Source organism: Zootermopsis nevadensis, unplaced genomic scaffold, assembly GCF_977971745.1.
Source record: "Zootermopsis nevadensis isolate Lab colony 2312 unplaced genomic scaffold, Znev_1.0 Znev_ptg000030l, whole genome shotgun sequence".
NCBI classification, from domain to species: Eukaryota; Metazoa; Arthropoda; class Insecta; order Blattodea; family Termopsidae; genus Zootermopsis; species Zootermopsis nevadensis.
Window position 1 is genome coordinate 4,881,600 of NW_028259162.1, and position 26,806 is coordinate 4,908,405.

The 26,806-nt window shown below is 35.4% G+C and overlaps 1 protein-coding gene across 11 annotated transcripts; it reads left to right on the plus strand.

Annotated features, from left to right (window-relative positions):
- On the plus strand, positions 1 to 26,156 carry LOC110830110 (uncharacterized). Of its 11 annotated transcripts, none has more exons than XM_087358524.1 (13): positions 1 to 111; positions 2,175 to 2,386; positions 2,797 to 2,991; positions 3,328 to 3,525; positions 4,718 to 4,920; positions 10,372 to 10,527; positions 18,774 to 18,905; positions 19,243 to 19,474; positions 19,876 to 19,995; positions 20,894 to 21,069; positions 21,206 to 21,429; positions 21,765 to 21,927; positions 24,830 to 26,156. In XM_087358524.1, exons 2-13 carry the CDS (start codon positions 2,178 to 2,180, stop codon positions 24,931 to 24,933), a joined length of 2,112 nt encoding a protein of 703 aa, XP_087214650.1. In that variant the 5' UTR covers positions 1 to 111; positions 2,175 to 2,177; the 3' UTR covers positions 24,934 to 26,156. The 11 variants fall into 11 exon arrangements, with proteins under 11 accessions (XP_087214650.1, XP_087214654.1, XP_087214648.1 ...); XM_087358522.1 differs by lacking the exon at positions 1 to 111 and adding an exon at positions 1,372 to 1,692; XM_087358526.1 differs by lacking the exon at positions 1 to 111 and adding an exon at positions 1,373 to 1,692 and having other exon boundaries at positions 19,285 to 19,474.
- Positions 26,157 to 26,806: the final 650 nt, after the last annotated feature.

Sequence of the window (26,806 nt, forward strand, 5' to 3'; positions counted from 1 at the left end):
ATTTGTATAATGTTACGTAGTCTATTTCCGCCCGTCGTCTTGTAGCGTCGTGTGAGTAAAGAACGTGAATTTGTAATAAAATATAATTATTGCTTGGTGTTACTAGCAAAGGTAATTTCAAGACGTAAATGTATATGGCCCTATAGCCTGTAGTGGTATAAAAACAAATTTTGTCTTGTATTAAAGTTTGCACCGAAAATTACTTGAAAGGAAATTTTACGTACACACACCCCATGCAGTAGACATTGATTTTCGCCGTAATCTTTGTCGGAATTTTTGTTACAGAACGTACAGTGTGTAATAAGATTATTTCGGAATATAATAAAAATAACTACTTTGCCATTTTGGTGTGAATACTTTATAATGAAATGAGTTTTAATGATAACTCCATTTTGTTGTGGCTGCATAACTGTTTTCGTGGATAAACCAAATACAAGACCGTTTTCAAAATACAATGGAAATTTATATTTCTAAAAATAAAATTGCTGGCTCCAGCGTAAGTTTAATGTTACACCCATAATTAATGTAATCTGCTGCTTATTACTTTGATAACCGTCTTGTTAGAATAATACCCAGAAATGGATTAAGGAAGAAGAAATCGTCCTCTCTATTTCCATGCAGGTTACTTAACAGAATGAGTTTAGGGATACATTTCCAAATTTTCCTGTGCCAAACAAATGAACAGTGTATTGTCCGGCAAAGTGTTTCTGTCACTGCAGAAACTCTTCACTGGGTTACAATAAACTTGTGGAAAAGAGTGAATGCATGCATTGCTGAATGTGGTGGACATTTCCAACATTTAATATAACATTGTTTTCTGATTTCAAAGTAATTTATTTTTTTACAAATAGAATGTGCCAGGAATGGGTTGAGTGACTTTTCATTTACTCTGAGCATGTTTATACCATATTTAATATTACTTATCTGCAGTTACAGCAGCACTGTTAAATAACATACCAATCCAGCAATCATAGGCACAGCATTCAGGCAAATAACTGATATCAGAACTCTTATAAAGCTCACAGGTGAAAATAGTTTGTATGCCAACATTTAAAAGTTATTGGGCGGTATCTAACAAACCATATCACCTAACATTTATACTCCATTTTTATTGCATTTTTTAAATGTTGGTAAAAAAGTATGATGACTAAAGCTTATATAGTGTGAGACTAAAAAGTTGAAGCTGAATGCACTCAGCCTTCAAAAACATTGAAACATATATTTTGTGGGAGTGCTTATAGCCTGATGAGTTGAGTTAGCTATTGGCAGCAGGTAGCATTCATATTCTTTTATCTAATGTACTTTCTATATGAATACTAATTTTGGACCAAGCATCAAGGTCAAGTGGTTAACACATTTGCTTCATATTCAGGAAGTCTTGAGTTAAAATCTTGGCTTGAAGACTGGTTATCCTAACAGTTTTTCATGATTTTCCTCAGTTCTCCTGGGCAAATACAAGAATATTACCTAACTTAGGGCATAGCCAGTTTCTTTCAAATTAATTTTTAACCAGTCAACCTATCACTTGACACTGTAATCTGGACTATTGCCACTGTTAAATACACCACAAATAAATAAAATTTTATAAATATGGAAAACCAGTCAATATGAAGATGGATGTATAAAGTGTGGTAAACTTAAAACAAGGAAGTTTATTACTGCATCATATATTCTGCTAGAATGTACTGTGAGGTAACTGAAAACAAGTTTGAGATATTACTTATCACTATTTACACATGCATAAAATACTTCTTTGTGTTACATGAAAAGTAATTTAAGTATATAATATACAAATAATGGAATTTTGTTGTATACACCAAATAAATTATACAAGAATTCTGAACCATAATCCTGGTGTTTTCAGCATTTACACTCTTTAATTTGTTATAACATTTGGTTGTATTTTGGCATTACTCACAGAATATTTTTATATCATAAGACCATTAGCATTGCATGGTAATGTTGGACTATGTATCCACATTTTTTATAGATTTTCAATTAGGCAAGTCTTGTCAGGAAGTGACAAAGTTTTGGAAAAGGTCTAAAGATGGTAAGATATATGTTATGACTGCATACATTGTCGGAGACTATAAATGGGAAAAAATTATTAAATGTTTAGTTGGTATTTTCCCTCAGTTTCTGCAATAATTGCTTTTCTGTTGTCTTTCTTTAAGATAATGCGATCTAGGTCACCAAGTCGTCGCTCAACTCCACCGCCTCCACGAATATCTCGTCGTTCACCAGGTGGATTTAGGGCCAGAGGGAAATCTCCCGATAGGAGGCGACGCATGCCACCACCAGCCATACCAAAATATATACCAGGTGCTAGAGGCAGCAGTCCCACAAGAGGAAGGGATCGCAGGGAATTTAGACATTCACCTAGAAGGTAATGAATGGAAATAAGTTGAACAAATGTTAAAAAGTCTGGTAGAGTCTACTTACAGGAGTCACTGTATTCTAACACACCAGTTTGTATGGTAGTAGATGATTGTGGTCATAGAGTGTGCAGTTTATTGCATTACAGTGTGCTAGAACTTGTTTTAAAATAATGAACTGGAAACCAGTAAAAATTATACACCTCAGAACTCTTCTTTAGCTTTAATGTCACAGTTTTGTTGGTTTTGAATGTAACATATGGTGTTTGACTTGGAAACACATTTATTGTTGTATGTCTTGGAATTTTTTTCTGTTTGTGCTTCTGATTTCCTGGCCAGAGGAGAAGGCTCATGCTTGTAACTTTTGTTAAGTCCAGTTATGACATGCTATCGAAGGCATTTTCTCCTGATTTTATCTTAGCCATCCCCCTGGTTTTCCGTTTCCCAGAAGAAGTAGATCACCTCTTCAGAGGGAACCAAAAGTACGCTCTTTCTCACCTGGAAAAAGGAAGTTGTCTCCAAAGAGAGAACGAGAAAGGGAAAGGCGGCGAGAGCAGGAGAGGGAGAGAGATCGAAGGTCTCGACAAGCCATCCCTTCGCCTAGGAAGAGACCAAGGTAACCATCTGCTTGCAAGCTCAGCATGCGAACCAATGTGTTAAATTGTATTGTATTGTTGTTGGAGTGTAAACTTAAAGTATCTTTATATAATGTTAATGACAAATTTGTAGAACTGAAATTCTGTTCAGTCAAAAAGTAAGAGTTTTATGAGTGCCTTATTTTATTTGCTAGCCCTCTTGTTTATTCCCCCCCCCATAAATCCAAAATTGTTTTTGTACCTTCCTCACATGTGCTTATCAGCATCTCTGTATGTAGCACTTTTTATTGCCATTCAAAATTTTCTAGTTTTCTTTTTATCTGAGTCGCTACAGTGAAAAATTCTTTTACATGCAGGTCAAAAAGCCCAGCCACATCAGCTGTTGGTTCAACAAGGGAAGGTGGTCATTTAGGATCATACAGTGGAAGTGTGGGAGGGCCTTTAGATGCATCCCCTGGTCAGAGTTATCAGGGACAACCAGGATCATATCCACAAGGAGGACCAGGTTCAGACGGGGACCACCTTAACAGAAATATGGTGTCAGTGAATGAAAGGTATATTTCCTGTATAGCAATTAGTGGATTATATTTATATTTCAAACATATTTTAATATTATTCATGAATAGCCTATTGGGTAGTAATAATTGTTTTGATTCAGTGTTTGGTTTTTAATTGAAACATTACTCTTTGAACAGAAACATACGAAGTTCTCTGTACTGTGGATTAGATTATGAACCCATTCTTGATGTATCAAATAAATGTTTCTGATTATTGAAACCATGCTCACCATTAATTTTAACAGTCTGAAATTCATGAAGACTACCTTTTTAGCACAAGAGAGAAAGTTTCTCCGTGCTTGTTGAAATATTAATATTTCAGGCCTCTGCCCCCCCCCCCCCCCCCCCCCCCAATATTCTCCAGTTGTGTGCATTTAATAAGAAGACTACATCAGCAGTTTCCAGCTGTGAGTCTGATCATGTTAGCCTTGTTATGAATTTCAGAAATATTATTGAATACATTTCAGAAATACAAGGCATAGCATTATAACACATACTGTGGCTCTATTTGTGAGATTTGAGGTTTTTACAGCTGTGAAAATTTATATTTTGGTCTTTTCATTTATGACAGTTTGTAGTATGATAGGTGATAGCCACTTTCATGACCATGCAGTGCTTTAACTCAGATAACCACAGATCGAGCTTACTGTAATTATTGTTAGCAAGAGGCTGCTAGTTGTTAGTTAATTTATTTCATAGCTTCACAAACTTTTTTCTAAGATACATTTTAATATTATTATTCCACACACACACACAGTGGATTCCGGTTAATTAGGACACATCAGGACTAGAAAATGTTGGCCAAATTAAGTGGCTACCCCAATTATGCAAAGTTACGTGTAAAGAGTTAAAAATAAACAATGGCCCAGTTAAGCGGAATCTTCTGTGTGTGAGTGCGCGCGCGCGCGTGTGCCCCCCCCCCCCCCCCACCAAAAGAAAGTGGTTGCTCTTGAAGATTTCAAAGCCATAAATGTTTCATGGTCTCTTTATTTGATTCTCTTCTGGTCACCTCATCTCTCCTAGGCCCAGAATTCTCCTCAGCAATATTTTAAAAATGAATCAAATATTGAGCATCTCCAGGCATTTTATCTTGATTATTTTTCCTTCATTTACACACTTATATGAGTGGTGTGTAGTTGAGTTTGATACCATTGACTGCACTTCCAATATGAATGCCTCACAATCTTAGATTTCATGGATCAAGTGGACCAGGATCCTACAAAAAGGAACAGTCTGATCATCCTGTTTTCCGAGGCCCAGAAGGTTCAGGCTTTGATGTCAGTGAACTGAAGAAGATTACAGTGGATATCCGGCGAAATCTTCCAGTTGACATGGTTCCTATTGAACGCAATATTGTCAACCCTGAAGATGTTGTATTGGTACGCCGGCCAGGTATGTCACTAAACTTGTCATTTTGTGTAGCTTGCTGTTGAGGAAGACGATATTAAGTTCTAATGGAATTAATTTGCTCATGAAAGATGGGCACTTCACTTAGATATTTGATACTGTACCATTTTACTCCTATTGCCAAGAGAATCAGTATTAATGGTATGGATCTTTAGCTGATTCATTTTATAGTCTTGCTTGAAATTTGTGAACTTGTTTGTAGTTGTTTGATGATGGCTTTTTGCACTTTGAATTTTGATATGGTATCATTGAAGTGTATGACACAATATGGAAGTACAAAGACTGGAATACTAATTTTTTACTATTATTTTAATTCATAATGTGTTATCAGAGGAAAAGAGACACATAACAAGGGTTTGGAAACTAAATTCTCAAAAAATTTATTCTAAGAGGGATGATGTGAGTGGGCAGACATGGGTTTTGATCGGTTATATATAGTAATCACCAGAAGTCTTACAAGCTGTGTTCCCAATTCTGGTCTCTACTGGATTCAGCATGGTCAGGTAAGATTTGGAGCAGCTTGGTGCCACGGTAGCTATCTCAGAAACACTGACTATTGTGTATGGACTGTTCTGATTATTTCTCTTCCCTCATTATAAATATCTTTTGTATATTCCTTGGCACACTTCACTCTCCATTATTACTGCTGCTCTTGAAATTAATCTTGGTACCATGTGCAAATAGAAGGATGGGGGTGATGGAAGAGATTTTGCACTGAGGATGTTCCCCTCTTTGTCACTTGCCCCATGCTGACAGCTCACAAGACATCTGGTGACTACTGTATGTCTCATTGTGTTGTTGAGATAATGGAATCTAGGAGGCTTCAGTGGGCTGGGTATGTAGATGGAATGGAGTAGATAGAATTTTGAATTTTGAAACCACTTAAAAATGATAACTTCAGAATTTATTGAGGAGGTGGAAGAAAGGTATTGAGATTAAAGCAGGGGAAATAGTTGTAAATGCAGGACTGCATCCAACGACAGACTTTGCTATTAGTGGTGATGAATTTTCAGGTTCCACTGGCAGAGAGGTTATCAATCAAGTGATTTTAGCTTTCTTTCAAACTGTAAATACTACTTTTCTCATGCATTCTGTTTTGACATTTTTGAAAGTTTATGTTATTAATTTTTTTTAAATTACTGGTTTAAATATATGTCAAAGTCTTGGAAAGGAACATCATTATTTAGTAATTCATTACTTTTCAGTATACATAGAAACAAAGCATTATAGATAAATGCTTGGTCTTGAATGCTGGTTTGTTTATATTGCAAGATCAGTATAGATATGAAGAATGGGGAACAAGTCAAAATATTATTCATCTAGTTAAAGGAAGGTTAAACCATATTTTACAGAATTTGGTTGCTTTTTTCTCTTCTTCTGGTAGTTAAAGAGACAAAAATGTCCCAGTTTATACATATGCAAATCCAGCCATTATGTGTATAGTATTGCATTGATGTTTTGACACCTGTTTCATATACTGTACATGCTTTATTGAAATCAACAAACCTTTGCATTTTTCATTTGACTGGATTGCAACAGTAGTTTCTTTAAGAAGTAAGAGGCACTGAAATATATGAATTAAAAAGTTTACTTTTGTGTATTGTAACAAAATATCAATACTAATAGAGAACTTTTGCAATCCACATCACTTGAGCAGTGCAATTTCAGCAATTCTGTTTCAGAAAGTGATGTACTAAAACATATGTTTTTCTCCAACCCAGCCACTGAAGATGAAACACCATACTACAAAGGTGAAAAAGATGTCTGTGATATTAAAATTTCAAATTGTCACAGTATATATGCTAAGAATCAGCTGATAATGAAAATGATTTTCAGCATTGCCTGACTAATTATGGCTGAAAATTAAAGGAGACATTGCACATATTTAAACTGACATCAGTAAGAAATCAATGTGTTGAAATTGCTGAGTGAATATTAAATAATTCTTACAAGGAATTTCTTGAAAGTTTACATATCCATGTATATTTATTAAATAAGGTATATTTAAAATATGCAGATGTTAGCCTTTGAGACATACTGCTGATTGCAGTCTTGGACAAGTTCAAATTGATTCTGCCTTTAAAGCATAATAATAGCCTAAGAAGAATTACATTGCATAAACTATCATAATGAAGAAAATTATAGTGAGCATGATGCAAATTTACAAGCTGAATTTGAGAGCAGACTAAAGTTGTTCTTTTTTAATGCAAAACATTTTGGAGTGTTTTGTGTGGTCATCATATGTTATTTTAAGATAATAAATGGGACTATGTCAAGAAGCAGTTCACATTAAATATTATGGCATGTGATTCAATGTCCATGAGATCTCATCTTTATAACGAAAGATGCAAGGTGGCCAACAGTATTTAAAACAAGAAGCAAGACATGAGAACATCAGTAATAACATCTTGGTTGTTATCAGTTTAGAGAGGGTTTTTGTTTACTTTATTATGAGTGTTTAATTATATTAAAGAAACTCATTGAGTGTTTATGCACAGAAATTGGATTGAAACTCATATGTGCAGACATGAAATAAGTAGTTTCTATGCAGCTGAATTTCCAAGAGGAAGTTTGCTTATACCATATGTGGTGAATTTTATAGTCAAACTGCAGGATTAGTGTGTTTTGGTCGGAATTGGTACATAATGCACTTATATGGAAACTTCTTTGAAGTCAAGTCTAATTATGGCTTTATTTTCTAACACGACATTCATACAACTGTCAGAAACATGATAAATGAAGCCAGTTTATTTTTTCCATATTAAAGTGTTATTGATGATATAAAGATACTTAATTGTGGACTGGAGGTACGACTTACGTCATCGTCATTCATTGATAGAATGAGTTTGTAAAAAATCTATTCTGCAATATCTTGTGTCTTATGAGTGAGTATATGGCAAGGAGAATTCATATTTTGAAATTTTAATTGGAAATATTAGTGGATACGAAAGGCTTACATATGACTCTGGGGAAGTAAGTGTGTTTTTGGAAAGCACTGGAATACGGGCTGTGGCACAGGACTGTATACGTCTGTTGTGTAGTTAGCCCAAAGATAATACAGTGTATTGACTGTATACAAGTAAATGAACTGCAAGAATGTTTCAACATAGAAATCACTCTAAGTGATTCTCTGATCACTTACTTTATATGCTCTTTACCATTTCATCCTTTTATTTTTGTGAAAAGGATTACTGTGATAGGAATGGGATTAATGGGTGATAAATTGTGCATAATTCCAGACGAGGGGAGAACGTTGAATATGCCCAATAACCCCTCTTCCCCCCCCCCCCCATTAGTTTTTTGTTTTTGCATGTAAAGGTAAGGTAAGTAAACATATATTTAGCATTTTAATTTTCCTTCAGTACTCCCAGTTGGAAAATGGTTAATGAAACCATTGTACATAGGTTATATGTGTATAGTAAGTGGGCATGTTCCATTGTGACAGTTACTCCCATGAAGGAAGAAGCTTCTGTTTAAGGCAATCATTTTTTTCTTAGGTTGATTGAATTTGCTAATGATGGCAGATCCATGGATGAGCCCCAATCTAAGATTTGTCTTGGATCACAGGAGAGTGGCCCAACATGATACCTACAATTTAATGTGGTATGTCTTTGTACAACAGGACTGTCAGCAAAGTAACGAATGACGCATCCTAAAAGTGAATCCAAAGTATTCTGATATTTTATAGCATTTTCTGTTTCATAATTAATGTGACATATATAAATGTATAGTTTTAAGAGGGCAGTTTCAGAATGTGGTGAAATATTTACCCATGTTATTTTTTTAATAGCTGCTGTAGACAGTCTTAGGATTGGAACATCCAAATTAAAAGAATGTGGAAGAAGTGTTTTATTTAAGTATTGCCTGGGTGTGCATCAACAAAATACATTTTGGAATGAAGCATCGTTAAATTTCCAAAGAGTTATTGAAGATCATCTCATGGGTGCTTCTGTGGTCTCCACTAACTCCTACAGGATCAGATTTTATGCCCACTGAACACCTGAATCATAATACTTCTACATTTCAGTTGCATTTCTCAAGAGGAAGGAAGTTCTATCAGTGAAGAATTGGATGTACTCACTTGGTACAAATATATGTCTTCATTATGCAAATAAATTGATTTTATGTCTACAAAAAGAATTAAGTTCATATTTTGGAGATACATCTTTCCATGAAGAGTTTGTAGGTTCTAGAAAGACAGCTTACGCCATACTTTTCAGTGGAACTCTGTAAACATCAGATGTAGTGTATCAGTTGTAACAGAAATGGAGAAGAAAGGTAACTGATTCTGAGGTTTTTGGCCATCAACAGTATTGTTTGGGCCCATTCTACTTCATCACCATTCTACCAGAATTCAAATTCAAATTAATGTGCGGGACATGAATTTCAAGAAACCTTCCAAATGATCATGCTATTAAAAGGATGAATAAAAGTCACTGCTTTTGAGACCATATGCCTGTTTCCAGAAAAAGTTCTGATGGAAATCGGTGAAATTAGTAACCTCAATTAAAGCTCATTTAAGGAACTTCATCAACATTATGTAACTTAAAGGTTTATACATGTGTGGATAAGACCTTAGGTGAACAGAAAAATCTGTTTGTCTTTATTGTGTTTTAGTTGTTGATGTGGCTGCCTTGTTTTATATCTACATCAGCTGAAGAGTGTGCACTGTTAAAAATGTATCTGGATCAGTGTATGAAGGAATTCATTTTATGGTATTTTAATTGAGAAAACTCTAGAACTACAGATTACAAAGCTCTTCATTAAATTGAAATGGTTGAGCATTTGTGCTTGAATATCACCAGTATAATGTTTTTGGCAAATTATGTGTATACTTAAAGAAGTGCAATGTTTTAAAAGGAATGGTAAGAAAACAGAAGCGTGACCTATAAAGAGGATGTGCTTTAATGGCATGACAGTTTCTGACTTTATAAGTACATGTCCATCTGGTTGCAAGATTTAAAGAAATGAAGAAGTCATGCTTATGCTGAGAAGGAGAAACTTTGTTTAGAAAATGCAAACTGGAAGTGCAGTATTTCCTTAAATAAAAGAATTTTCAAGGATGGGATTTTAAATTGCATCTGGTCACCATGTACAAGCTTTCACTTGTAGGAAGTTCAAATACTGAACAAGAGTTTTTAAATCTTAATTATGGTTATTCCTATTTTTTGTGAGACGATAAAGTCTTGGAATGATGGCATTGATACACCTAACTATTTCCAGAGAAAAACTTGTTGGCAGTGTGCAGTATTATAAGATAATTTGTCAGAGGTTTTATCAGTCGGAATCCTACACCAATTTGTCATATATGAGGTTTTATCGGTTGGAATCCTACACCTGCAAGCGGTATACCAGCAGCAGAAGATTGTGTTTCCCCCCTCCTTTGTGGTGTACAGAAGAGCCTGCTTGGTGTAATGTGGTCCTGTCTTCCCGCAGAAATGACAGCAGATGAACGTGAATACACCCACGTGATCCGAGATGCTCATGCTTCCCATGGTCGCTATGAATCTGATGTCACACATTCAGCCTCCAGTGGAAGGAAGACATCTTGGGAACGCGTAACAAATAATAACCTCCACAGCATCAATAAAAGTTGGTACCTTCATGACAAGTTACAGTTCTGGCAGCCAGGGCATGCCAACAGCAGCATTTGCTAGGATTGTTTTATGTTCTGCTGAGAGACAGTCTTGCAATACAGGTTTCAAGTTGCGTGCTAATGCATTTTGTATTGCCAGGTTCTTGCAGAAGACTCTGATAGAAGTCCATTGTGGGTGTGATGGTTGCTAACAGTGAAGTTATCTATACAGTTATACTTTCACTCTCCTCCTGGTTCTAAGATGTATATTCTGAATTTCTTATGATCATAGTGACCACATACTGCTGTGAAGCAAATACGTCTTCTATAAAAGATCCATAATGTTATTACTGAAAACATCTGTGTTAATGTGTGATAGAATAGCAGCTGAAATATATGTTTATTGATGTATTTTAAATCAAGCATTGGCATGTAACTAGACCTTTGTCTCTAAGTTTCAAAGAAAAAATTACAATTATTTCCTGGGCAGATGCTGCTATAAAGGCACAAAAGATAGATTTGAAACTATTTTATTTTATATTTATTACATTGGTGCTGCCCTGGATACAACAAGCTGCAAGGTGAGAAATTTACTCTTAAGTGGGTCAACAGAATATTCATTCAAGGAAGGACCTGCTGCTTTGGACGCAGAAACATTTCTGTAAAACTGTTGAGATACTGTATGGACTTACTTGAACTTTGAAAGTTTACTTTTACAACAGCACACTGCCAACACTACACAAAAATAAAATTTATCCCATCTGTGATTAACGAATAATGCAGTGTTACATAAGCAAATGGAAAGGATACAGCAGTGGTCTCAGTTTGGAAAAGAAGAGCATTATGACAAAAAAATGTACTGACTTTTTCAAGCTGTTATAATGAATTGATATTGTTTTTAAAACTGCTTGTGTCTTGTTTGAAATATTTACATGGAAATCAAGATATGCCGTAGTGACAACAAGGAGAATGTGATTCATTATGTATTAAATTAAGTGGTAAAAACAAAAAATGGAGCTTTGCCACCTTAGTTTCCATTGTGGTAATTATGAAGGGATTTATTTTATTAGAAGAACTGGAAGAGGAGTAGTTAAAATGTGTATTTGAATCACAAAATGTGCCACTACATCCATGGAATTTATATTACTGCAACCAGCTTGAGAACATAATGGAGATTGGATTGATTTAATTAGGAATTAATTATTGTAACTTCCTACAGGAATAAGGATTCAAGCATTGAAATGTTACAATATGTTTGTATTGTAATGTTTATTGGCAGCATTTTTAAAGCTTCAGTGATTGATTGTGAACTGTAATGTGGAAAGCACAAGATTGTGATTATACACATTAAGGCTTCAGCATTATCAATGTCCAAATAGTGTCGGGAAGAATCAAAAAGTGAAAGTGGAGGCAAATTTATAAAAGATTTTTATATAAATACAGTGCCTTCTGGAAAAGAGTAATGTGGATTATATATGTGGGCCTCTGGAAAAGTGCATAAAAAATTAATAAAATCATTGTGCACTAGCATGCAAATAATGTTACATTTTTGCAGGAGTTCTAAAGTATGTAAAAGGACAGTGTTGCAAGATCATGAAGTGAAAAACTAAGTAACTGAATATTGAAAGAGCTTATTTGAAGATTATTAATTAGCATTTGAAGAAGGTTTTACAAAAATAAAAAGGGCAGTATCTGGTTTAGATCACAGTTTTCTAACTTAACTGAGTGGTTACGTGCTCAGTCATAATTGTAGTAGACTGGTTTGTAAATAGCTGATCCTAAAGCTAAGCAAAAGGATTTTGTGCTTCCAGAAGAATTGCTGCTCCTTTGGGATTAATAGCATATTTTGTCTTGCATGGCAGTGGATGAAAGGAAAAACCATGAATGATTATGGCCTTGCACTTAATTCTGGAATCATCACAGATCCTTTTCACAAAAAGTAAAACTATTGTAATGGTATAAAGGGTTCTTTGTAGAGTAATAGTGAACAAATTAGGTTCATGTGTCTTGGCAGAATTGTAATATACAGTTTTCTGTATATTATTTTTTGTGGAATAAAGAAACTTGCAGTTTTGAAGAAGTATATAAGAAGAGCAACATGAAGACATGTATTTTTAGAAATGCCATATCTGCATCATTGTAGCTGTGACCTGACCTTGAATGAAGGAACTTGAAGCAATATGTAAGAAATAGCACCATAAAGATATGTATTTTAAGTATTTTATTGGCATCGTCTTAAGAGTGACCAAGAGTCAGTCATGAATGCAGTAACCTGAAGTTTAGTTATATGAAGTAACATATAAGAAGTAGCACCATGAAGACATTCAAATGTTTTCATTTATGTTTTGCCAACATTGTTACAACAGTGACCTATTGGAGTGAGTCAGTGGATGAAGAAACTTGGAGTTTAGTAACATGAAGCAATATATAAGAAATAGCACCATGAAGACATCCACACATTTTCATTCTTTTATCAGCCTCATAGGAACAGCGACCTAGGAAAGTCATTTGGTGAATGAAGGGACTTGAAGATTATTAACATTAAGTAGCGTACAAGAAATAGCACCATGAAGACACATATGTTTTCACTTAAATTTCAGACCAATTATTCGCTTAGTTACATCAGCAGGTAATGGATTGCAACAAATAATTTGGAGATCTCACCTCTCTTCGAAGCATGAAAACAGTCAAGCATTTGTATTCCCCTAAACTGGGTTGCAGATTGTGTTCTTTCCAACACATCTAATGATATTGAAGATTGTGTTTTGCAGAATATTGCAAGTTATAAAGATATTTATAATTATATCACTGATTTGTGATTAACTTTGCATTTTTCTGTAAAGAAAATAAGGCTACTGTATTTCATTGGAACACTGATTGTCTTCAGTCTTGCACAGCCTGTCAGTTTTAACCTCCTGGAACATAATTTAATTGAAATAGTGGTCCATCTGTGCTTGTACTGGCAGTATTCAAAACCCACATCTCCAAACAAAGTATGTCAGCTCATTACATTGCTATTGTTGGAACTGACCAGTATAATCTTCAGATTTTAACTTCCTTTCAAGGCCCTGCCCTTATTATTCAAGAGTTGTCAAGTGCATGGAACAAGGTGTGACTGCTGTACATAAAAATGTTTAAGGAAACTAGTAGACAGCATGGGACTTCCTGTGAAATTAAGCATCTTGAAGAAAAGTAAAACTGGTTTTTTGTACCGAATGTTAATATGTGGTTTTGATATACATTAATGGAACAAGTATAGCATTATATAAAGATGTTTCCATCATGAAATTATTTGTACTGACTTCATTGTGACCTTACCAACAGATCAAGCCAGTCAGTTTTAATCTAATAAGGAAGAAGTTACAGGTATGTAAGGGGTCAACAAAATGGAATAAGAGTGTCTTTATGGATCTGAATGCTGAAATAAAGGATATTATGTTCCTTGAAACAGAAGAAAAACTTAATTAAAACTAAGAATGGACAGTAGTCTACAGAGTTGTACGTTACCAGAAACAGTTTTCTTGTAAATGGTACGTATTGTGACACCATCTGAATGTAAAGCTGTTGGAAGATGGAGGAAGTCTGGGTTTGTTTTTCTTTCCCAATGAAGTAAAGCCATTTTTACATGAATGTATGACAGTTAAAATGGATTTGATGTTGAGTTTTGTTCTGAAGATACTCAAAACATGTTTTTATATTGTGGTGTGATGGTGTGACATTATAGCTGTGTGTTACACTGCAGTTGGTGTTTATTTCTGGAGAAAGTTTCAATCCTACATCAGTATTTTATGTGATTACTTACAATTGTGCAGTGTTCAAAATTATAATAAGTAGCTGGAGGTATTCAGGTAGGTGTTTCAGACAGGTATGAATTCTGGTGCTTTCCATGTGTTCTTTTGTTTGGTATTGGAGAACTACAATTATCAAGGAGACATTTCAGAACCCAGACATGTAGCAATATTGTAACTGCTGTGTTTAATCACAAAAATGTCAGAAGCACAATTGAATAATATGTAGTGATTGATTTGATCAGGAGTAGTATGATGAATGTTGAATTGTCATGTGAAATATTCATAGTTGGAGATCAAGGACGTGGAAGAATGTTGAAAAGTGTTGGTCTTAACTGTAAGACACAGAGCTGGGTGCTGTGAGACTCATCTTGAACTTCAAAGAAATTCTTGCACATCTGTTTAGTACCTAAGTTAGGACCATAAGTTACAGGCATTGAGTTATTCATTAAAATTCATCATCAGCTAATAAAATGTCCAGCTTGTATGACCTTATTTGAAATATCCAGACACTGTATGATTATTTCTTCTGCACATGAAATTCATTTTGTTTAGTGGTCTTTCCAGGTGAATGGGGCAGATTGTTGAAAGAGAGGCGACACTACAGAAGAAAGTGTTTGTGTGCATTATGTCCATAAATATAAAATTCCTTCGTGTTCTGTCTGTTTTCCCAATAAGGACTTTGAAAACTTATATAACAGAGAAGTCTGGTTCTGAAGTTTAGCAGTGCAGATGCAGATAATTTGTTTGTACAGTTTTTAAGAGTCAAAGCTAATTTGTGTTTTTGTTAAATAACTTGTTTAGTAACCCTTTATTTTCTTTCTTTTGTGTGGGGAGGGGGGTACAAGTACATTAACTGCATACTAATCTAGGGCACTCCTCCTGTCCTCCATATGTATGTACATAAAGTACTTATAAATTTGTTTGGCAACTTCACAGATTTACAGCTCTTATTTCTTAAGGCAAGAATATGAAATGTGTACCACATAACAGAGTATATCCACTCCTTTATTTTGTGTGTGTGTGTGTGGTACTACAGCTGTACCATTGGTAGTCCAGTTGTGTCTGAATCTTGCTAAGAATTATTTGTGTAATACAAATCTGTAATTCTAGTCCAACAACTGTTCTGTGTGGTGGTCTTAGTAACCTTGCCATTGGGCCAACTCTTTGCTAGGATAATGAGTAGTGTAAGGATTTTTACTACTACAGACCAGCATGCCTGCAAATGTCACGTGCGCACACAGTAACTTGGGGATATATTGCACAGGATTTACATTTTTAGTTTTTGCTGTAGCTACATAAAACTGTTTAATAGTACATGTGCACATGGGCAGATTTGTGTGCAGTTCTTGATACAGTATTATAGCAGTTCCATTTTCTTTTCACTGAATAGTTAAACTTAGAACTGCATGTCTTATCAGAATAACATGCCACATTATCCTAGAAGACAGTTAAGTAAAACAGTATCTTGTGGGACCACATACTTTCTCTGGGGCTGGGGGACAGTTTCCTGGCAGTCTACTTAACTTTCTTTTGTCTTTGCACATGTGTCAGTGCCATATTTCATCAAAATAATTTTTCCTTCATCTGGTATTCTTCATCTCTGTTATATACCTCTTCATTGTATGACTAAAATCGTATATTATTCTCTGCTCTGTCATTATGTATCGTCTGCATATCTACAAGTTTCCTTTTCAAGTAAATGAAACAGTATGCCTTCTGTATGTTGTAATTTCTTTCATTTAATCAGTATCCTGAGTCCGTTTGAACATGAAGTGTGTAACAAGTTGATTTCTGGTATACTATGTTGCATTTATTGTGAATATTCTTACATTTCATAAATAGGCAGAGATGAATTAAAAGAAGTGGAACTGAGGCACCAGAATCAATGCAGGGTGGGGGGAATCTTTTGATTTGTTTTCATTGTTAATGCAAAGAATTTACTGAATGCTGTGTCTTCATAACTTAATTTCTGAGAATGGTTGCACCTCTTCTTCAGAAGAGTCGGTTGTTCCTCCTGACACAACTCTTCAATGTGAAACTGTAACATCCTGAAGTGTACCACAATCTTCTGCTTTTCATGTAGGACATCTTTTCTCATAGCTGTCATACATGAATGCTGGTTTTAGTGTGTGTGTCTCATACATGTGGCATTTTGACGTGGAGCAGTAAATGTAATTACATAGCCTTGTTTTGTTAAGCTAAAAATTATTTTGTATTTCTTTGCGTTGTGCCTCTGACAGTTTTTGTGATCTTACAGCAGCCACACAATTGATATCCCTTGTTAATCTGTTATTATCTTGTTCTAATGTTAATTAAATATTAACTTGGGTTTCAGGAATTCTTGTGAGTTGCATAATTTATGTATAGTTCCTAATACCAAACAACACTCAGTTCCATTAATGATCATATCTTTATTTTCTGGAACAAGGTAAGGTAGCAGTTGTTTTTGTTATTGGCATTTGTGGTGTCATAAAACATTTCAAAGAAATAGGAATCACAGCTGGTTCACCAGATTTTAGCATTGGTTGTGTAGCGTGCTAAAACCTTATATCCTTGTTTACTACCATGGTTACACAGACAGTTGGAGAATTTAGATGTTGAACTTTGATTCATATTCCATACGGTTGTGTCACTTAATAAACTTCAATAGTAGATGAACCATCAGATACATTTTATTAAGAAGGTTTTTGGTTAAAAGGGGTCCTGAGAATGGTCTGTAAGGATTATAACATGTTGGGAATTAGCTAGTAACATAAAATCTAGCCAACCCTTTGAAACTGAAGCTCATTTAAATAGTATTTAGGAATTCAGTTTGTACTTTTCTTGATGCTTTTTAAGAAAATAATCACTGTTTATTCTGAAAATTGTATGAAACCCATAAGTACACTCTAGTCAAACTAAGGCAGTAGGAAATGTTAAGGAAAATGGTACATATAATTACCACTGATTTTAAAGGGATAATAAAATGTTTCTGATGTTTCATTTTAGTATTGTCTTCAAATCAGTCAGGCAGAACACCTGACAGACTGAACTCTTCAGTTACTGGATGGATATTTTTTCATGCTTTTGTTTGAAACTTAATAAAAATGTAATTGTTTAGAGACAACATCCTGCTAAAACATATACTCTTTCATGAAACTATTATGAACAAATGCAGGACAATACCTCTGTCTCATGTTAATAATGCACCATTGAGGTACTTTGTTTTGTCGTGAATCTTTCCCGCTATAAGATGATCATAATTTTCATGTTCTGGGTGTTTCCATTTCTCAGGTTGTTTGTGGCTTCTCTGTTTCTTCCAAATACTTTTTTCCTGCCATAATGTTATTCTTTATAGATATTTGTTTATAGTTTATTTAACAATGCTTCCTGTATCTCAGTCTATATAGCATTGAATGAGAGGATGATAGTGAATAATGAATTGGGAAAGAAGTGGTCATGGCCTAATTGAAGGTACTCTCTCAGTATTTGCGGAGAGGGATTGAGGAAAACCACAAAAACATTAGTCGGGGTAGCTGATATTATTTCTACTCAAATGTGATTTACTCAAGTTGGTGCAGTGATTATTTGCCATTTCTTATTCACATTTTGTGTGCTAAAGTGTGTAAATTTCTGTTAATTTGATTCTAATATAAAAGTGTTATCTTTCCCTTAAATATATCTTTCATTTTACTTATATGACTGCTTTTGAATATTAAGAATGCAAGAGGTTGATGAAGCTTTCAGAAAATACACCGTAGTCATGCCATGCAATCTGAGATTTAATGCATTTCATGGTGACTAGACAAGTGGCAAATATTAATTGTTCTGGATCTGACTTTCAGTAAATACCTCTACTTTCACTGGGGGAAGCATTTAAAAATGTTTTACATGTATTAACTATAAGAAGTTTCAAACAAAATGCCTGCAGAAATATACAACACTGACTCTCCATCCTGTAAGTAGTCTTCACTAGAAGCTGTTGTAGGAGGGTTTTCATGAACCTGTGATTCTGTATGTTTTGATGAAAAACTGTAACTTCCACTCACTGAATAATGACATACTTCTAAGCATCAAGAAGCTGCATCTTTATTTTTTGATGTAATTTGATAATTTCATATGGCAGTTTTGAAATATATTTGAATCAGTTTGCAGTTTTGGGAGAATAATCTGTGTATATACTGCTGTCACTACATCACCACTTTTTTGTGTTTAAGTATTGCAAGTACAGTAATTTTTTTGTTAGATGCACTTGATTTGAACTCTTACAAGAAGGAAGGAAGATATTGCTTAATTTACAGTTACTTTTTGGGTTCATATGGGAATAAGTCTAATTTTAACTGACTTTATATTGAATAAAGACACTTATTTCAAAAATGTTTTGAGGCTTAATGGTAGTAGGTGACACCTGTTACTGGCGTAGCTGTTGTTACAGCAATTTTGGTTGAGAATCTTGTTTTCCCAACCTAACGTGTATTTTAATACATTATTAGGAGAGGGGTCACATCCAATATTTGCCCGTGAAGAGATTGTACAGGCATCTGCTAGGGCAGGTAGTGGTCCTATTGATGAGCACCATAGAGTGGTAGCCATTGTGGACGAAGCAGCTCCAATACAGTCTCAAGGTATTTACGAGATGCAGACTGGAGGAACATTATTACTGTCTTCGTCTGTCACTTCATATGTGTGTCCTTTATTTGCCCTAACTTGATGTGTTATTTTGAAGACTGGCTTACTGTGTTACAGGAATGAAAATAATATTAAATTTTTATCTCATTTCAATGTGTGCTGTGTGTTCAAATTAATATTTAGAACTGGTGCATGTGTAACAGTTATTGATAGTGGAACTGATATTTATTTGAACTGCAGATCTAACTGTATCCTTGATATCTTCAGTTGTATTAATCGCATTGATTTTAGAAGGTATTTAGTTTGAAGCTAAACCTGTATGATCTCTTGCAGTGATGTACCCTAGTGAAGATAGAAATTATTCCGGTATTACAGGAAATTCTCGATTTGAGTCCCTGGTTCGTTATGCAAATGCTCCACCACGATCACATGATAGTTATTACCCTAGTGGAGAGTGGGAACCACCACGTGACTACCCGCACTCCTCACGAGATTATGATCGTGGTCATGGACCAGCCCCTGACTTTGAGCATAGGGATAGGAGTCGGGAGGATCGCTTTGACAGGTAAGAATCTGTATGTGGCTTGGCATTTTGGATATTTTGTAGTGCTTATGTCTGTATTTGTACAAGGAATTAGGATGACATCGTATCTCACTATTGACATTTCAGCTGTAGCCGATTTTAAGCCATCTGTTCGGAACTGAAAAGTCACATCGATTAAATTCACTGATTATGTTTCCATAAGAAGATTGTCCATTTGTGTTTGTTAAGTGTAGTAACTTTGTTGTCTTGTGATTTTTTCCCCCACACCATAAAGTGTTCTTAATTTTTATATATAAAATTTATTGTTATACCTTTAATTATTTTTCCTCCTTCCTTTTGGATTTGGTATTTAACACTGTGAGTAGAGATTTGCAGTGTGTCGTTATGATTGGCATTTTTAAAGATTATGCATGTATGTACAGGCGAAGTGAAGATCTTCGGCATGAACTGGAACAACGTCGCCGCGATGACAGTCGGTACTCGGGTCAGGGAGATAATCGCCACTATGATAGGAGCACAGACTATAGGGGTGACTCAGATAGGTGAGATACTGTCATCTTGAGACAGCAGAAACTTGAAGGGTTTTTGTAACTATGCCAAGAATTTGGCTATAGTAGAATCCTCTGAAGAAGCACATTGAAAGAAAACACTTGTAATGTGATGAGGTGAAAGCCAAGGCCAAGGTATTCCTGTAGGTGCAAAAGCTTGGACCCTGACGTTTCCACAGGAATTTAGCAGATGTTGTATTGCAGAGAAAATTGTCTTTATTGCTTTCATCACCATGTGGAGAAACAGCATGTTTGTCCCTTAACTACAGATTGTCTTTGTTGAAATCAGATGCTGATTTTCAGGTAGAATGTTACTATAATATTATTGTTGCTAATCATTGCTTAAGGTGTTGGCTCATCTTTGATTTGCATCATCACTTTCCAGTAGTACTTTTTATTAATGGTTTGTGATCATGTAGTAGATGATGCCATGTGTTATTGAATTTGGTTCCAGACGCAGTGCAAGGTAAGGATGGATGTATGGATAGATGGATAATAGATAGATAGGTAGGTTGGCCAGTTGTGTCCAGTGTATATTCTGAAGCATACTACCACATTTTCCTTGAAAAGCCTGGGATTGGTTTTCTTTTGTTTCATTGTAATTTTCTGTTTTGTACTCTGCTGTTGTTTTTATTGTATGAAATCTACTTGTTTGTTTATTACTTATACTCTGCTGTGAATGTATTCATTGAATTGTTGTTTCTTTCTGGAGACTTCAAAATATGTTTATAGCCTTGTTGATATTTATTGTCCATTTCATTGATTTATGTGCATTTACTGCAGTAAATTGAGTATCCTATTCTTGAATACTCTCAAGAAGAGTATATTTGATTACTTGAAAAGAAGAGGAAGTATATAGCAACAGATAAAATTTATTTTTAAAATGTAATAGGGTGTCCAGTGACCTCCGGACGCGAATTAATGAAAAAAGGACTGATCGTCATGATGATAGAGACCATGCCCGCATAATGGAGAACCGACCTGAACCGTTGGAGCGGGACAGGGAAAGAGAAAGGTCTCACAGGGGCATAATTCAGCCCTCCCCACCAGGCATTGAAAGAAGAAGGGGTAAGTAATAATTGAAAGTATTGAAATGTTATGAATTCGTACTCATTACCAAATATTTGTCAATGTAAATCTGTTGCATTGTCTTTATTGATTTTTTTCCTTTAGAATGTAATGGTATGTCTGCCTTTGTTATTAGGACCAGGGGATGGATTTGGTCACTCAATGGGAGATGGTAAAATGCGTAGTGATGGAGGAGGACGAATGATGCATCATGGAGGACCAACAAATCGTCATGATGATGTGCCAAGCACATTCCATCAAGAAGCACCAGAATTTTCCAATCAGCGATCCGATAGATTCCATTACAAATCCTGGGATTTAAATCCTGAACATGTACCCAAAGGACGGGCCTATTTTGAAGTGAGACTCATGACAACTTTTACCTTTTATTGTTTACAACACTGGATACTAAAATTATTCCTGTTTCAGTTAATACATTTTATTTTGAAATTGTACAGTGAATACCTTATTTAAATGTATCTAAAGCTTTCCCTCATTTAAAGACGAGTTGTTTTGATCCTTTAAAATTTTAAAACAGGAACCCTTGAAGTACCCATTGCTTTAGCAGTTTCATTTACATCACTTCCAGTCTATGTTGTTTTCTGTCATGGATGATGGTAGTTTAATACAGGGAACCTGTAAGATGTGTATGTCAAAAAGCCAGATGCTGAATGTGTAATAAGATATATTGTTAGCAGCATGACAACCGGGATGATGAATTTATGAGAGGACGAAGTCGTGGTATGGGTCAGCGAGGCTCGGGGACGCACGGTCGTGGTACGATGCGTGGACGACCTTTCAGAGGTGGAGCACCGACACGGAATTTTATGGGTCGTGGTCGACGAGGATACGCACCACGTAAGTCTTCCCCTGACTTCAACCTGGACCATGGTCCTCGTGAGCGACACTACCGAGCATGATGACTACAAACTTCTGGATTGTCGTCAACATCACTTAACACCAACAGTGAACTGGGAGGAAAATGGGGGGGGGGGAAGTTCTTGAGAAGGAATGAGATTGACAGTCTCAAACAGTGAGTGGAACATGACTCATTATAAACTTTTTACATCTTTCACGGGAGCCATATATTGTTTTCAGATATGAACAGTTATGATCAGCTTTATTTGAATATGAATTTCATTTCACCACTTCTTGATTTATTGTTAAATTATTTTGTAGCAGTCTTGATGTTCATTGTTTTGTTGTCTTAAAATATATGCTTTTATTGGAGTGCAGCAAATAGCAAAACATTCTGTTGAATTTTGTAAGGTCTTATGTTTATTTGACTTAATTTTGTAAAAAGTAAAATTTTTTGTTGTGAAATGTTTATAAATATGACTTATTAGTCCATGTCAATTAGGAATGTCTGCACGTGGCTACGTAAGCTCTGAACCATGTTAATAATATCCATTGTAGCAATTTTGTTTTATTAAGTTTTGTTCTTACTCCAGGTAGTTATGTTCCACTCAATTGTTTGTAGTTCCTTTTCATCAGACAACTGCCACTTTTTGTTTTAATATTTGTAGCGAACAGCAATGTACCAACTACAGATTGCAAAATGTTTAGTATCTTTGTAATATATAAGCTTATTTCCATATTATTAGCTTTTAAAAGAGCTTTAAATGATTGTGCAGTCAAATGCTGGGGAAGTATTTTATGTATTCATGTTTTTTATTTTGCTGTCTGAATTTGGAATTCTGTGCTTTTTTAGATTTTGGTGCTCTAGGATTGCCATATTTTTGTATGTGTTTGTAGTTTACTTTGGGGATTGTATGGTATGGAATAACGGAAAACTTGAAGCTTCTCAGATACATATAAGAAAATAAATGCTGATGGATTAGACATTCTGCGTCTCCCCATAATTATTTTAACAGGATTTATCATGAAGATCTCTGTCTTCTGGGCTGTTGTGCTGTGTAGTCTGGTCAAAGTTTACCGACGTTTCAGAGGTCATGCTGCCTCCGTCATCAGGGTGATGAAAACAGGATTTATCATGATTGTATATTCTTACATCATTCTTATAGTCTCTCATGTGGTTTCAGAATTTACAGTTTTCTAAAAAAATTGGCTGAAATAGACCTATTTTTTTACAGATACACGTTTATGGATCTTCCATTTCAATCAATTCTCTACTTGAAATATTCCTCTCCCCACCATTCCCTCAAACAGAGATTGAGATGTCATGTTGCCAGATAAACCATAAATATTTCAGACCCAGCAGCTTTTAATTGCTTCTCTTCTGTCACCAGAGAATAAGAAGCAAAATAAAAAGTACTTGTTTGAATTTTATTGTTGATAGATTTTTACTTTGTGGAGAAGACAAATTTATGGTCAATTGAACTTGGTTTTCAAGAAACATAAGGCATTTTGCTTTGTTCATCATCTAATAATTTATCACATTTTGTTAGAATCATCATGTGTCGAGGTTCTTGAGAGGGTTGATTATTGTTCCAAATGGCTCATTTCACTGTTTTGTAATGGAAATAAAGTCTTCCATAAGAATGGGGCTGTATAAGGCTCTTTTCAAAGCACTATGCATTTTTGAGACATCATTCAATTTCAAATTGGTTTTGGACATTTTGCAACTAACATAATAGACAACATCAGCATCTACAGTCCGCGACTGTAATCTAGAGACTTGCGGGGTGAAGGAGGAAAGGTAGCGTCTGCCTTTAACGCTCCGGACTTACTGCATTCCTTGCAAATCTCAAGATTACAGTCGTGGACTGTAGTTTGTGGGGTGTGGCCATATATTTCTGTATAAGGTGACCAATAGAACTTGTGTTTATAAAAGCTTTGTTATTTTTGGGGCTCCTGCTAGGTTGAAGGTCTTACTGCTGTGTTTAATTTCAGAAATACTTTAAAGATTGCATATCCCCTGAAATTACAGTCAAGTAACTTGTTGAATCTGGGTTGTGATAGAACATATAATGTTACACTAGTGATTCTAGGTTTGCTTGTGGATGTAACAGGTACTGTTCAGGGTGATGGTATTCAGCCCCCCCCCCCCCCCCCCCCCCCAACTATAATGAGTGATTTTATGTCTTGCATTGCATTTACACCCCAGAATATAAATGTGCTTTCCATTGTGAAAGGAATCCACATGATGCCCTATTTCTGAGATGAAAATATAGTTCATTTTCTGACCTCAGTGATAATTTCTTTTACTAAAGGAACACCTTAAACTAAGAACAGAAATTTTCAGATGAAAAACGTTGATGTTCAAATAGCGAAGCTCGGTTTTTCAACATATTTTGTGTGTTTATATGTAGCTCGTGATCTGCACTCCATGATCTTGATTTGTGTATGTTATGAAGAATTAAACTGTTTCAGGGTCAATTCCAATAGCAGACTTTGGTATTACAGGCTTTGAAGCTTCGAGGTTCTTTGACCAGAGTTAGTCGGTTTTAAACTTGGACTTAATGTGAAAGTACAGGTTTTGTCTTATTTGTTCCTGGCTACTAATTTCATTATGTCCATTAAACAGAGTAGCATCGCTCTTGAGGTTATGCTGACAGGTTTTACCATGTTCTAGTGTCTAACATCTGAGGCGTAAGATACCGTTTGCAGTATTTAGCGTAACTAATTTTTGTAACATGCTCTCCCACAATAGTTACATAGTGAGCCCAGATTAAAAATGTCACAGATTAGGGGAATGTTTGAATAAAAGTGGGAAGGGTTAATTACAAATATTGCTCGGCATGGAAATGAAATTTTTTAAATAAGTATTCACTAATAAATTACTGGGCTCTGGTTGCAGGGTATACTACTAGGCCGAGTTCACCCCACTGGGAGCACGATCTGTTTGACAACGTTTCGGCTGATGACTGTGGGCAAGCACGCAACAATGGCCATGGCAAGTAGCATTATGGTCTGCACCCTTAAAGTGTTTCATGGTGGAGAAAAATGAACTCCTTAGCTGAACACGCTATCATGAAGTTGTTTTCAGCTGTCCATGACCTGCTACATTAAATTGTGACTTTTGAAATTTCATTATCTGAACAGTGAATACAATGTGTATTGAGAAAGTCGAAGATGCCTGCAAGAAATAAGTTTACCAACCTTACATTCTAATTCATCAGCTTTCCTGAGTCAGTTGTCAAGAAATTGTGCTCTTATCATGTGGGATTGTAACTGTTGATGGGGGCATGTATGTTATTAAGGTGGCTTTGAAGTGCTTAATAGTTTCGACTTATTTTTCTCTGACTATGAGACTTCGCGTGTAGTTTTCTTTATTAATCTTCTGGTAATACAGCAAATGTCTAAGTTGTATATTACATATTGACTTTTTAACATGATAATTATTTTCAGAGGCATGTACTGTCGTTAGGCTGCATGCTATCTCATCAGACCCATTGCACCTTAATCTCTTGTACCTGGTTTCTTACGTCTATTTAGTCAAATAACCTGATTTTTTAAAATTGTAAGGAACAAAAGGCATCCATCCTCCTTGGTTGGCTTTGGATGCTGTGTCGCTACGTAGTCTTTTCCAGAACCATATTGTGAAAGCTGTAAAGTTTTGGCACCTTATTTTTAATGTATCTTTTTCTTCCCGCCCACTTTTCTCCTTTGTTTGCTTTCGTTGGTAAAGTTTTTGTGCAACATTAGACAACAGTTTTTGACACTCGATTGGTGTCTTCGTAAAATATAAACTGTGGATTTGTATGAAAGTACAACCTGAGTTGGCATAGTTTTTATGTTCTTAGTATGTAAGAACTTTTGTTTGTATGTTTCTTGCTACAGTTTAAACTTATATGAGTTGATGCTGTTTGAAGTTAGACTTGCACATTAAATGTGTGCAGACTGGTGAAAATTTCCAGAGACAAAATGTATGGTAGCCATATCCAAAGCACAGACAAAAGATTCATTAAAAGTTTAAAATATGATTGATACTGAATGATGTGTTACGTACGTTGAGAGTTAAAGACGTTTTTCACCCTTTTTGTTGTGTAAATGGTAAGGAGAGAACGTGTATTAAAATTTGTATGTGAAATAGAATACCTTTTTTTTTATGTGTGTAATGAGTTCATAATAAAGGATTTGTACATATTTGTTTCTTAGAACTCTAATAAAATGGTTGTAAAATATGTAAATTGTTTCACTATTTTATAAAGTATGTACAAATAACTTGGAGAACTTTGGTTATGAATCAGAGTGGTCATGTTGCAGTCTATGCACCTGAATTTTTTGCTAGGATAGCCCAAGGTAATCTGTGTTCCACAGCAGCTGGCGTCTTGGGATAATAAAGATTGAAATTTAAGTGGTGCTTGCTGACCTTGGTCTCAGTGGAATATCCTGTCTGTTCAGGATCCTAAAGCCACAGGGTATTCCGCACACACAAGATGTTTTCAGGGCCAGGTAATCCTTGGTGGGACAAGGAAGTTGAGATGTCCCTAAGCAGGAAACACTGCTAAGTTGGTGTTGACAAAGGGTGAAAGCTGATAACCTTATGTGGATGGAGAGTCTGGGGATTCAACTAGTTGGTGATGGCTATTGAGTTAGAAGATTACTTCTTCCCTAAATCCCTGTGCTATACACGAAGTAAAAACTAAAATCCGGAAAAGCCCCTTAAAGAAAGTATGCTTTTTAATTATGAAGTGTCCGGCTCAAACTGAAGGACATTTTAGTTTAGCAAATACGCAATTTAAGACGAGCGTCTGACACTAGTTAATGAAATAGATTCTACAGTATGACGCTAGATAGCATACTATACATCCACTGATGTATTGTGCTGCCA